General features: G+C 36.5%; 1 protein-coding gene across 1 annotated transcript in view; it reads left to right on the forward strand.

The window, feature by feature from the left end:
* VWA8 (von Willebrand factor A domain containing 8) overlaps positions 1-14584 on the forward strand; it is a 192349-nt gene that overhangs the window by 118565 nt on the left and 59200 nt on the right. The window contains exons 27-29 of the mRNA XM_033051539.2: positions 7745-7853; positions 8810-8948; positions 10661-10863. Coding sequence (XP_032907430.1) covers positions 7745-7853; positions 8810-8948; positions 10661-10863 — 451 coding nt within the window. The remainder of the gene's footprint in view (positions 1-7744; positions 7854-8809; positions 8949-10660; positions 10864-14584) is intronic.

Consider the following 14584-nt stretch of genomic DNA (forward strand, 5'->3'; position numbering starts at 1 on the left):
CTCAGAGAATTTGTGGATGTCCCATTCCTGCAAGCGTTCAAGGCCATGTTTGGACCGGGCTATGAGCAACCTGGTCTGGTGGAAGGTGTCCCTTACCATGGCAGGGAGGGTTGAAACCAGATGATCTTTAAGGTCCCTCACAACCTTATGTACTATTTATGATTCTGTGAAACAAATGTAATACGTTCTTCCAAAATTCACAGAAAACAGGCTTAAGTAGATCATATTAAAAAGCAATTAGACAACTTACTGTCTTGAGCTCTAATACATAATTTATTTATGAAGAAACAAATATTTCCCTTTTATGGAGAAAGCTTTATGGAGACATAGAAAATGGAGTTTGCAACATGACATATATACTCTATATTTGCTAAGGAGGGACTGATTTTTATAGCATGATATATTGATAGTGATTCTAGTGCCGGTGAATGACCACTGGAACAAATTGCCCAGAGAGGTTGTGGAGTGTCTCTTACTGGAGATATTCAAAACCCTTTGGATGCAGCCTTGTACCATGTGCTCTAGGGTGACCCTGCTTGAGCAGGGAGGTTGGAACAGGTGATCCCTGTGCTCCTTTCCAGCCTTACACATTCTGTGGTGTTAAGTGTCCATGTGTAGGTTTCTCCTGCTGCAGCACCACTGTTATCATACCTAACATCTTACTTATAATTATTAAAAAATTATTGGCAGCATAGTGCCTGTGGTGCACCTTCTAATTTTGATGACAGGATTATTATATGTCTTGGGAACCAGTATTTGAGCGATGACAAAGTCTGTCAAATTGACAGATTACACTTGAAACTCTTGCCATGATTTCTTTGCTGAATGTCACTTGATAATTTCTATTTTAAAGAATTACAATGTTTGTCATAGTTTTTGAAAAATTTTCTCTGTGTATTTGCTCTTAGAAGTATTAGATGTGGGAGAGGGTCTTTAGTAATGAGACAATCAGAGGTTTAGGAAACATAAGAAAAAGATTGCTGTAATTGGGAGCTGCTCAGTCTAGAAGTGAGAAGATAAAAGAAAAATGTAATTATATTGAATTAAGGATAATCACCTGATCATTTTGAATTCATCACTGAGGTTTTCTAGGACGGGTTGCATCCAGGATTATAGACTTAGAAGATCCCTACAAGGTGCTCATCAAAAACTTCACTAGGCAAGCAACTGTGAGCACATAATTTGCAACTGAAGGCCCAGGGGAGGAGAAACTACAGGAGCAGTTCAACACAGCTCACAAAAGCAGCTTTTTCTTAGATCTCACCCTGCTGGGCTGAGCATCTGGCTTTGATGATCTAGCTGTCTTTGTCTCAATCTCTCACTTGCATCCATTACAGCCAGCATTTCAGATTCCTACTCCTCCGTTGTAAGACAGCTTTGGGTTTGGTCATGAAATTCACTCCTATGGAGCATGTAAACCACACGTAGATCACCTTGAATTACAGCCACATCTTTCAGGTTTAGGCACAGCTGATTCTGTTTTGAGATTAAAGAACATTGAGATAATGTCTCCAAGTCTGTTCCAGCCCGTAATGCAAGCTCCCATGATGGACAGACGTATTGAGGTAATTTGGTATATGTTTGGACTGCTGCAGAAAAGTTACTGGAGTACTGACCTCTGTGTTGTTTTCCATGAGTCTGTTAATAGGATAATGGTGTTAATCTAGTCTGGCCCACTTCCTTCAGAAAAGATGCAGGTTGTTCTTAAACCTTATCTCATTTTTCATGGTTCATACCTGAAGACCCTCAGAGAAGTTTTATGACCTCCCAAGGCAAGTCAGTCTAGTTTCTAAATAGCCTCAGCACTAGAAAGTCACCTCTCAGTCTTCCCTGTTTTTAAAAAAGGCCTCTGTTTGGTTTTATTTTTCTTTTATGCTCCTTGTCTTCACTTGATGTGTGTCCATCATTAAGTCTTGGGTGTGAAACCGGTCAAGTTCATTTTTGCTGGAGTCAAGTACAGTAGTATGAGAATACAGAATAGAAATGTATTGGCATTTTGAAAGTCCAGTATGTTTGCATTCTGTGCAATATTTAACTCATCTCTTGTTTTCTAAACATAAATCTCCACACTCTTTTCACAAAATCCTCCATAGCTCTTATCCCATTTTCAATTTATGTGATCAGTTTTCTTCATGCTTACATTTTTCTTACTGTATTGCATTTTTTCAGATTGGTTTTGCGACGTCAGGATCACTTTCCATTTTAAGCTTGTTTTCCTACCTGCTTCTAGACTCTCACAAGCTGGCAATCTGAAGGTGTGATTTCTCTGTTGGTCCAGTGACAACAGTATCCCCACAGATGACTTCTGTGCCCCAGTCTTTTTTTGGTAGACTTTAAAGACTTACTAGCTATCATAGTAAATTGCTCAGCAGTTCTATTAAGTGACATGAAAACTGGGATAATAGTCCAAATCAATTCTGCCTGAGGATGTCAGTCATGCAATAGCAAAATTATTGTATAAGAATACAAATCCTGTAGAATTAAACTTTGCCATACAGAAACATTTCCAGGGGATTGTGGGACAGGAAAATCGTTATAGTGAAATGCTGACTCCTTTATACAGGTGGTCTCTGGCATATCTTGGATCAAACAATTTGTGAATTCTTATTTTAATAAGCTTTGGAGAAGTCTGTCAACTATTACTGAATTGAAAAGAAAACTTGTACAGATCAGAATTATTTAAATTGCTACTGCAACATAACTGCTGTAAATATAGGGAAAAAATCATGAGACACACGAGCAACAGGCTAAAATATTGGGTCTCAATAGAAGAATTATTTAGGTATGTATCCAGCCGAAATTGCTGAAATCCAGGGGAAATTAAACAGATACTTGCAGTGACTCTTATGGGAATTCTAGATTAGACCCTGGACTTAGTATACCTATTCTTGGAAGGGAAGATTAGATGGTGTGTAATGACAATTTAGCAGATAGGTTGTTGCAGTAGTTGTTTTTTCAAGAGAGAAATTATTTTGTTGATGCTAATTAATTTATTAGCAAAATTAGTATCATATATTAGACCTGTAAAGGAATACTTTACCTGGTCTTACTGCTTTTTTTCTGTTGTAATTTTTTTCCCAGATAGGATAACCATTCTTCAAGGCACTGACATGTTCAGTATTGTCAGGTGTTAAAATACTGTCTCTCCTGGTACCTCCTGTCCACTAGTTTATAATTTTATCAGTATTGTATGTAAAGCAGATGGATTGTCTATGATGGTTTGCCAAAACATAGTAGGTAAAATGAATGATTCATGATACAAACTCATTATCTTTCTTTATATGTACAATTACATTTTGTTTTTCCCATTGACATCTGCTATGTCATATTTTTCTGAATTCATGTTAATCTGCCATCTTGATACACAGTTCAGACCACCTGCAATTTCTAGGTAAAACAGTATTTAATCCTAATTCTGACATTTATCCTTGATGAAATTGCCATTCTATATTTTCCCTCCTGTCGCTATTCACTTCCAGGTGCTTCCTATAACTTCAATGTTTGTTTTATATTAACTGTTTTTTTATATGTAGTGTAAATATGTAAATTTTAACATCTTTGTTTTTCTCTTGAGACTGTTCTTTTGTGTGGCTTTTTTTCCCCCCAGGTAATCTGTAGTTAATTATTGGATATGTCTCATATCATATATATCTGTTGTCAACCCTGTGTGTTGCGGGGCCAGCTGAGGAAGGGGAATTGTCAGGGAACAGGACTTTTAACATACAGCTGTTCTGAGTGTCTACGTCAGAATGTCTACTGAATGTCTTCAAATCAAAATATGTTTGATAAATTATGGAGGGCTGGTTGGCAAGGAATTTCCCTGATTTCAAGCAGTATCTGAAGTCCAAAAAGGTTACGTGGGATGGAAATCTTTTCAGCTAGATGGAGCACAGGCTGTTACTGGAGGCCTGGAATAATACATTCTGTGCCAGCACTGAGCTGGTTTACAAGATGATATATTAAGCAGCTTTGTTGTCTGTTGTAGTTCTTGTCCACAGCTGTACTAATATGATGTCTGGCAGTGAAGAATTTGCTTTAAGTGGAACTTCAGTTTTACAAGATTCATAACCATCTTCTAGTATGTTCTCTGAAAGCTAAACAAATAACTTTATAAAGCTGAATCTGTTGACTTTTTGAGCACAGTTGTTTGGTGATTTAGGTTTTTTGCTGTTTGATCAATTTTTAAAATACTCTAAAACAAATTTGTTTTCTTAAATCAAAAATATAAAAATGAAAGAAATTGTGTTCTGTAGGTGTCATTTTAAAAAGTTTTCTAGCAGCACGAGAGAATTATATTTTGACAGATCATTTCCCCTTTGATGGTTGTGCACGCAGAAATTCAGGCTAAGTATTAATTTTTTGTAGAATTGCCCCATCAACTGTAGGTCTTGTGCAATCACTTTTCTAAACAAAATACCTGCCTATATATACATTTCATGGACAACAATAATCATGTAGAAAACCAGGATCTAAAATTAAGGGTGAAAAAACATAAAAAGTTTTAAATTCTCCTTAAGCAACAGGCTTTGATATATGCATATTTAAAGAACTGATCAGGAATAATTCCTTAGAACTTGCTCTTAAATCTTGGATTTCTTACAAGATTAGCATTAACAAGATTAGATGCAGTTTACCTGTAGTTTTTCTGTTCTAGAAAACCTTTTCCTTTTGAGGAAGGCAAAAATCATGGATTGCTCTATGCACCCCAGTTTGGAGAGACCAGTGAAGTTTTAGTACCATTCTTACCCAGCCAATGCACTTTTTATACCTACACGATCTCTTTGCCTTACAGTTTTTTGCCACTGTTGACATTTCCATTGTATTTCATCTGCCTTTTATGTAAATGCTATCTGGTTAATTAATTTGAAATACAGCAGTGTGGCAGGAGCATCTAGTGAAGTTTTTACTAGTCCTGTCTCTTCAAGTTATTTTCAAAATCTGCTATAATTGTAAGTCCTGGGAAAAGAAGATAATTTCCTTACTTCGATGTGTATTGTATGTGTTCACTAGGGGAAGGCTGTTAAGATGTATACACATATTCAGTGAGAATATGTTGTTCCAGTCATTCTGCACCCTTACTTCCTCCTGAAAGTCGTTCAGGAATCAGACTAATAGTAAGACCTTAATACCACCAGCTTCTTCAATGCTCTTAGTTTTTCTTAGACCAGATTTGCATGAGGGAGCAATGAGACAGCAAAGAAAAAAAATTGTCAGGCTCTGGAAGAATGACTCTTGACAAAGAGCTTTGTGTTATGAATTCTGTTTTCTGTCTTATTCTGAAATTCACATCTACATTTTCCTTCTCTTTGCAATTTTTGATTACTCGCTCTGTTGCCGCAGAGTAACTAAATCATTCAGAAACATGGAAGAGAACAAAACCTCAAAAATCTAGGAGAAAGTAGAAATCAATTTTGCTGAAGGAAGAGAGGAACTATTAGCAAAGAGTATCTCCAGAAAGCTGAAACAGAGGGGAAATGTTTATTTGGGAATGCAGTCTGCAATTCTGTTGCTATAAAAAGCAGGGTATTTGGTTAGAGCTGGTTATTAACATATGTTTTGTTTTAAATTTTAATAGCTGTTCATGATCATTAGAAAAGCTGATTTCTAGGATGTTGTCCATGGGAGTAATGTGTAAGGAATTGCAACTAAAGTCCAAATCCTTGTGAGAGCTGATGTTCCACTGAGCTAATGGGAAATAACTGTTGCTGATTATAGGCATATCAGAGATTATGCTACTCAGAGTCACAGAGCAAAAAGAAGTCTCCAGAGTTTTTTTGAGCACAGGACAGCTTGTGGCTCAAGACATAACCAATGCTTTGCCAACAAATCATTTCGAAACCCAAATGGAAGCCTGAAGTAAAATTCTAGTTCATAGACAACTAAACTCACATTTAGTGACTTGTCTGCCTGCTTTTCTGGTTGCATGAATAAATGTATCTAAGAATTTTGTATATGTTAAAACACTGCATCATGAATTTTTTTTCCTAATGGTGTTGAATGTTGTTATTTTCCATGTAAAAACACTGCCCCATGCACTTGGGAGTTTTTGTTTTGTTGATTTTTTTTAATCTGGTTTAATTTCTCTTCTTCATTTGGGATTATTTTTGGCTATACTAGCTAGGTGTAAGAATAGAAAAATGCAGAATGAAGTGAGGAAAAATTAATCACTCTACAAACATTGATATCTATTGATATTTTTAGTCAGGCAACAAACAGGCAATGAAGACTCACCTGGTTCTTTGACTAAGAGAGAGAATTAATGAGATACTCTTTCCTCATTACATGCCCCAATGGCACATTGCTGGCGGCTGGCCATTTATCTGTGTGAACCATAGCATCCAGACCATTTTCTGTTTGCAAAACAGCGTCTTTGGCTGTCTGACTGCCTTGGCAGATGGTGCAAACACAGACTGGTAATGGAGGCTGAGTGAATGCCTGCAATTTCTGGCTTTTGGTTGCTTGAGGTTTGGTATCAATATATCATTAAGAAATGTTAAGACATCTTTCCTGAATAAGTAGCAAAGATTAAGGGATAGCTGTATTTATTATTCATTCCCTGACTTTTCCGATAAGTTCTTAGGGGAAAAATAAAATAAAACTATCTCCGAGTTTTATATCTAAAAGTGCTAGATTGGTTGGTGAGGAGAGGGAAAATAATTGTAACAGTAGGAACAAGCATCATCAGATAGGACAGAAGAAACCAAGCAGATACTTTTAACAAACAGTCTAAGAGAACTTCCTTAAAATAGGCTTTGAAGATATTTATAGAAACTGGGAGAAGGAATGTCTTCTATTCTCTTGCCAAGTCCTGTAGCTGTACAATAATGTGCAACAGCATGTAACACAGAATGCTGTTTTTATAGGAGGTCTCTTTAGCAGTGACTGGTCTCGAAGAAAAGAAGCCAAAAGTTATGAGTTCGTTAGTTTGAAGGTATCTGTGCCAATTAATGAAGTCAAACTGCTTTCATTGGCTGTAAATCACTTCAGAGGAAAGAAAGAAATAAAAACTGCGCTGTCTGTATTTTGCAGTGATGCTACATTGTCACCCATCAGCATTTTCTTTTTCTGTATAAATGAGTATTGCTGTGGTCCACATATTTCTTCCTTAGATAAAAGATACAGAAATGAGGAAATTAGACCAAGGCAAGCAAATGTGGCTTTTGAAGATGTCCCTGTCCTTTCTGTAGATTGTAATGGCCAGAAGGTAATGGGATAATCTTATGTCTCTATTCCTTTGCCTTTGTTCATGTGAACAGTGGTAAAATAAACAGAACTAGTTCACAGAACTTTCATGGATGGTTAGAGAGCCACAGTGCTTACTGTGCTTATTCTGCTGGTCTTTTAGAAGAGTGAGATACTGACAGGAGTTCCTTTAAGGGGTGCTGTCACAACCTGCCTGATCAAAATAAACCAAAGCAAGAGATGGTTTGGATATATCTCACATAATTCAGACTGGAAAACTTTTCCTTCTGAGGGCATATTGTATGCATTGCTTCTTCTTTTATGATACTGCTTAGATTGTATCTGTATTAGTAGTCCAGAAGGCTAAATTTTTTTGTGATTTAAAATGTAAAAAGGAATTAAGTATCTTAGGAAGGAAATGCTTTCTGCAAGAGAGTCTTCAGATATATTTTGTTGGGAAATTGCAGTTGTCTGAATTATTTATTCCATATCACAGTAAGTGATATGGAATAAATATGGTTAGTAAGTGTAAAAATTCATTTGTTCCTACATTATTTGACAGACTGCCATTACCAGATCAAAAGTTTGTGGGCTACTGGAAAGTCGATCAGCCAGGAAATGCACAAAAGAAAATGCTGTGTCCATCAGAAACTCAAAAAATAGATGTAAAGGTTTGTCTTATAATTTTTTTTTTTTTTTTATTCATACAATACTGGTTTTATGTATTGGGATGTGAAGAATCTGAAATGTAATTAATTTCTTCGGGGAGAAAAAAGAATGTACACAAGGCATGGTCCTTGTCGCTTGTTCTTGGAGTTTTTACACTGACTAGAAAATTTACCATTTTTATATACCTAGCCTTCACTGTTTAAGATGTGCTTGAAAATCAATACGCTTGGCCAGAAGTTCTTGAAATAAGTATTTATTAGGATATTGAAAATACCTTATCTGAAAAAAACTTTGTAGCTGTTTTGGACATTTGGGGATGGCCAGTTACAGGCCCCAGATCTCAATTTTTGGCTAAGATCAGAGACTGGAAAGAGAGCTGTTATCTGTTTCTATTTTGCCTGCAGCTGAAGTCTTATGAGTCTTTGGCACTGGTACGTTTGAATCCGAACCTTTGGTACAATTTGATCTGCAGCCAAAGTTTCTAAGTCCTTTTCAGCTCTGAGTTCTTGGCTTAACTTCAGTAATTATTACTCCAGTGAATAAGGAAAACCTGTACTAATGTGGTGTGTGAGTGAGATTTAAACTTTAGATAATAAGAAATTGCCATATCATGTCTTTGGAACAGAAATATTCTGGTATTTTCCTTGTATAAAGTGTGTTTTATCAGTACATGATATCTCCTCATGCTACGAAGTGATAATGGTTCCAAACCGTTAAAAGACTAAAGAGGAGAGGCATGAGGTTTCTATACTGTAAAGGAAATGGTAGTATGGACATTCAGAGAGTTTATAGAAACGACATTTCCTTTTCCCTTTAAATTGTTTAGTAATAAATAAAAAAAATATTCAGTAGTTTTTTATTGTTAATAGTATTACAGCATGAAGAAGACTTCTGTATTTTCATAAAGAATTGGAAGTCAAATATTTTAGAAAGCCCTCATGGTTATTATTTGTTTTAGGGCCCTGTGTACTTAAATATTCAAGGCTTTCCACTGGAACGACATGAAGCCAGGTCCATCAGTTTCACGGAAGAACTTGCTTTTTGGACACTGCCTTTAGATGAAATTAACTTAGTTTGTGATGTCACAGTAACAAAAGGTACAGTAAGAAAAACTACTGACTTTTATAATGATCTGCAATGTTACAAGGAGGTGGGATGTCCTAGAGATGAGGAAGGATTGGGCTTTTGACTTTGTAAGTGCTTACCAATAGCCAGTGACAGAATATAAAAAGGCAGTATAAGGGATTTCAAGTTTAGTAACAACACTCCAGTGCATTTACAGTAGTCTGTATTTATAGATATACTGGAGTATAAAAATAATACTAGCAATTGTAATATTCCTATTCCTAGGAATAATACTAGGAATTAAAAATATGGAGTATGGAAGTGAATTATAGGAATAATAACTTACCTTTTTCCACTTCTTTTTAAATAGTAGGTAAAATACAAAAATAATCCACTGAAATTGGTGCATAATTTCACTGAGTCAGTGGTCATTGTAAGGATATGCATCTGTCTCAAATTAAGAGAAAGATGTATAATTAAAGTAGAACACAGCCACAAAATTGCAAGTTTCTTAAATTTGCATGTTCAACACTGCATTACTTGACAAAAACAATTCTTTGACTTTTCCTCTCTCAATTCAGTTTTAATACAAATCTTTTAACTTGCAGAATGCTGTGCTTTTTTCCTCTGTGCTCATACTGATTCTTTCTCACTGGTCCAGACCTTCCTTAGTTACCTCTGAAGCTTATGTCCCGGAGGGAATTGCACCATTGGGAATATTCATAAATGTTTTTAGGGTTCATCATTAAACATGTCTTGATGCTTTAACTTCTTAGCTTTTATATTTTTCACATCCTGTACTGCATTAGTGCATAACTCTAAATTCCATATAGAGTGTTAGTTAGCTCTCTTCACATTTTGGTCAGACAAAACAATCCTTCCAGGCTTGAGAACCAAAGTCATCATCACAACTTCAGACCCAAAAAGTATCAACAAAACTAAATTGGGGAGGCACAAACTGGGGAAATATGGCATCATTGCCTGAAGCTGTAATTGGAAAATTAACCCCTGATATGCAAACAGACGAAACTTTTATCTCTCTGAAAAACCCATGACCATTGTGCATCTTGGGAGTAGCCTCTGCCAGGCCCTTGCACTGCCCAAGGTGTTTCTGTTAAAGGCCTTTAATAAATACTTTATTCTCTAACTCTGTCTAGCCTCTGTTTTAGTAGCCATTCCAAGGCATCAGTCTTAACAGTTTTGTGTGTTATAAACAGATCTTTAGTGATCAATACTGGAATGCTGCTCTTTCTACTTGCAGTTCAATTTACAAATACATTAGCAGACTTTCATGGAAATGAAACAGAAATTAGGTAGCTTTCAAGAATTGTCTGAAATTATTCAGGAAGGTGGTTTATGTGAAAAGTTCTGTACAATGTTTGCATTCAGCCTATGTTTAATTATTAAATGCATGAATTTAAAGAGAGGCTAGTATAGAGAAAGAAGAAACAAGATTATAATCCAAAAACTTCAGATGAACATACTAGCAGCTGGCAGACACTGCAGTCATGCCAAACAAATGTGTCTTGGACTACTTGCTTAGAGTTAATAGCGTTGTGGCAAGGTTCTGCCTGTTAACATTCAGTTAATATCAAGAGATCATTTCTCTTTATCTCCCTTGTCAACAGTGGTAATTTTTCAGTATTTTTTTGCTGTATAATTTGCCAAGTTTATGACATATCTATTTCCAGAAGAGAAATCCACAATGCCAGTAGCTATTCACTATTTTGTTCTCTTATTTCAGAAGAGGAACCTGAAAATGTTCTTTATGTTACTACATGCAATCCTGTTTCCTTGTACTTCATGAACATTTCTAGTAAGACTGGATACTTTGTGGATCTTTATGACCTCTTCCCAAGAACAGTTGGAAGTGTCTGGCAACCTTTTGTGACTGCAGCACCACTGGGAAATCCACTTAAAGGTCAAGTGGTTCTACATGAAGAGGAGGTAAAATAAATAAAATTCCAGCTAAATGTTTAGTCATGAGCAAAGTGGTATTATGAGGGTATGTCACTGGGGATGCTATCTCTACTGGATAAGCCTACCTCCTGATGAATCTTCTCTCTTTTACTGTACTTGTAGCTTGGGAGTTGCCTCCAGCTTGAGTTTTTAAATGGAGATTTTCCTCTTGCACTCTTTAGCAGAACAATGTCATCTTCCATTCTCGAAACTGAGTTCTACCTGCTTATCTTCTCTTACTTATAGAGGGAGATGGGCTTTATGGGAGAAGCGGGGAGAGTGGGTCAAGTTCAGCAGTTTCAGTCAAACCACTCATATTTGCAAAGTACAGAGTAGTGTTTTATACAAACTTAAGGTCTGCTCCAATCTTGCCCCCCTTTTACTTTTCAACTAGTATATAAAAGAGACATTTTCTGAGTTCACCAAGTAAAGTGTTACTTGTATTTCCTCCTTATTTGTTTTGTGAATTCTTGTATTTCTTGTGTAACCTGTGAAATGTTGAGACTAGAAGGAAGACTAGGTAAGCCTTGATACCAGCAATGCAAATTGAGAACCACTGACAATTTCCGTGTTGGTTTGGCTCAAATACTTTTTTAAAGACTGCTAATGCATACTTTGCACTTTCCCTTACTATCTGTGAGCTTATTGTAACATTTCCAATTCAGAACTTATTTTCCCAGGAGTGGGAAGAGACAACAGTATATACTGGGCTGTTGCTATTCTTTTTTTAACATTAATAATAGTTTATTTCGCTACCTACCAGTCATTGTGGTTTGACGTGGGCATTAAATCAGTTGTTATTGTTGGCTGGTTTTTCCTTCCTTCAAATTTCCTCTGTCAATTTTTCAGTAGGTGAGTGACTTCAGTCTAAAAGAACCTTTCCTACATTGGGTTGGGGTCTTAATAGTTTTCATTAATTTCTGGTATTTCTGCAGTAATGTTGTTCCAGGAACATTTTTGTGTTGCTGCACTTTCTAGTGTCAGATGCTGCAGTTACACTCAGTGTCTTATGAGAAACCCGGTTCTGCCTCTGGTAGAACTGCCTATTCAGGTGGAGCTGCTTATTGGATACTTTCCAAAGCAAATTGGAAATAGTATGATTCTAGGGTTACCTGCTTGGTGAACAGCTATAGAAATACCATTTGGGCTATTTTGAGGTGCACATAGCACATTTTTTGTTCTAAATAATTCTTGGCTTCCTTTGGTGAAGTTGATGCAGGAAACTAAAACAGATGGCAGTCTGTCTTGTATCTAAGAGTGTTTAGAATGTCTCACACTTTTCAATATAAAGCTAGCAATATTCTTTACGTTCTAAATCTCCAACATTCCTAGCATTTTGTTTTTAACTAAATCACAGTAGCATCTGGTGTCAGAAATTAAGGTTGTTCTGTGAAGCTTTAGGTAGTTATCTTACAGCCTGGTTTTCGCTGTCCTCATGGAATATACCTTTTGGTGATGGTATGATAGATACCTTTTTCAGACTCTGAAATAAAATTTGTTCTGTAGAGAGACTGTGGTAGTTCAGTGTCCCTTTCCAGATGACTTCAGTCATGCTGTAACCTCATGTTTTACTCTCACAAAGCTTAAATATTGCCAGTTTCAGGCTTGCCTTTCTTGGCAAGTGCTACAGGTGAATACATCCTGTCTGTAAATAAGCCTTTTTTAGACTGGAAATTAATGCAGAATTAAAATATTCTGAATTTTGCATTATCTTAGGACTTTTTACATATTTTTACCATTAAGACAGACCTTATTGACTGTTTCTGAAAGTATGTTTCATTTAATTGCAAACTTGTTTGCAAAAAGTCATATTCCTAGGGCACCATTCAGAAGTAATTTTAGACTTTGTGAGAGCTTAAGCAATCAACTTAGAAAAAAAACAAAACTGAAGAAAAATTATTGTCTTGTATGTTGCATGCTCATATCCATGGACTACATTGGTAGTTTATTTGGAATTGGTTCTTAAGTGAGGCATTAAAACATAGGTTGGATGAGTGCTGTTGTTGTATTCTTCACAGCCACTGCTATCCTTCCTTATGCTGGGGTTCAAGCGTTGGGATCTCTAGTTGCCACTGACTCACAAGAGGGATTCTCAAGCAGTATAATTTTTCCACGTAGAGCTTAGGTTTTCTTTCTAACTCTTCCTGCAGTGGAGCCATGGAAAAATCATGTGCTCTGCGCACCTGTGAAACGAGGTGGGTGTTGCTGTGTATGAAATTTAATCCGTTATTATTGATGTTAGCAAGTGAGCATATAGTCTAAGATAATAATCTGGGTACCTTCTGTGTTTGCTGGGATAGAAGTGACCTGAGGAGCATTTCATTTCAGCTAAAGTAGAACATGTTTAATTGCCCTCTGGAAGTGCCTCTCTCGTTCCACTGTCTACGGGAGGAGGCTTGGCATACAGTCAAGATGCCTACATTTGGATATACTAAGATCACTGGCGGGTATAAGCTCAGAACATGCAGCATTCAGATGTTAAGAAAAGTAGATTAGTGGCACATCTGCATTTTGAGCAAGGCTACCAGAGTTGTGCCTGGGTGCATCAAACAAAACAAGAAAAACTAATAATATAAAGAACATATTTGATGCTTTAGTGATTCATCTGTGTTTAGTTGCAGAAAGACTAATAAGTATTAACAATATTTGTAGAAATAAGAACTTGCATTTATTAGATAAAAGGGCTACTTGACAGCTGCTATTTCATAATAATCAATATAACTCATTAATTAGACTATACCAAAAGCAGCTTTTTCAATCTTTTTCTTTTAATAAAGGTCTTTGGAGATTAATGTTTCTGACTAAGTTACAAAAAAGAACAATTTTAAATGGAAGATAACTTCATTGGAAAATATGAAATGATGATATTGTGGCTCTTCAAATAGGCTTGTGTATTTTATCTTGTTCCCAGATGACATCCATTTAGATTCAGTAGAGCCCTCCAGTGAAATAAAATGAAAAATCTCCATTTCTTCCTGTCCTTTTAAATTAAAATTTACTGAAAGTAAACTCCTCAGGGATTTAATTTAATGGCACAAGTGAGAGATTTATCTGATTTTAAGCCACATTTACATCTTCTTGGAAGACAGAGTAGATAATTTTATTCTTCATGGTGGCCATTGGTCTCAGTGTGTGCAAGCTGTTTTGACTCTTTTTGTTCAGACTAAATTCATAGAGTTTGAAAGGACTCTGCAGAAATCTCAAGTAACTTCTTTGTAAGATGGGAATTGCATTTATCTTTTCAAAGCAGCAATGCCTCTGCCATCTGTCCTCCCCACAAATACTTCAGGGCCTACTCTTATTTCCTGCTAAAGCTTTGTGCCCCCACCCCGACCCTGTGCTCTTTTCTTTCTGTATCTATCTACTGCTCAGAACAACTACAGACAGAAAAGTATTTTGATAACTTTTATGCATTATTTTATATGGGGTTGTAAGACCAAACTGGAGAATCATTTGCCCATAAATTAACAGCACATTTCCAGGATTTTTAAAAAGCACTTTACTGTGTTGAAAGGCTACAACTGGACAAACAGAGTAGCCTACAGGCTACCTCAGGGAGCACAACAAGCTTTGTTCAGGCAGTGTCCTGCCAGCATCCTTTAACTCTGCTTTTATCTTTCTTGGTCGGGAAGTGGGGTGGGGAGGGAGGGAAATGCTTTTCCCTGTCCCACGTGCTGCTGCAGTTCTGTCAAAGCTCTCTGATAACAAG

This window comes from Catharus ustulatus, chromosome 2 (genome assembly GCF_009819885.2).
Source record: "Catharus ustulatus isolate bCatUst1 chromosome 2, bCatUst1.pri.v2, whole genome shotgun sequence".
NCBI classification, from domain to species: Eukaryota; Metazoa; Chordata; class Aves; order Passeriformes; family Turdidae; genus Catharus; species Catharus ustulatus.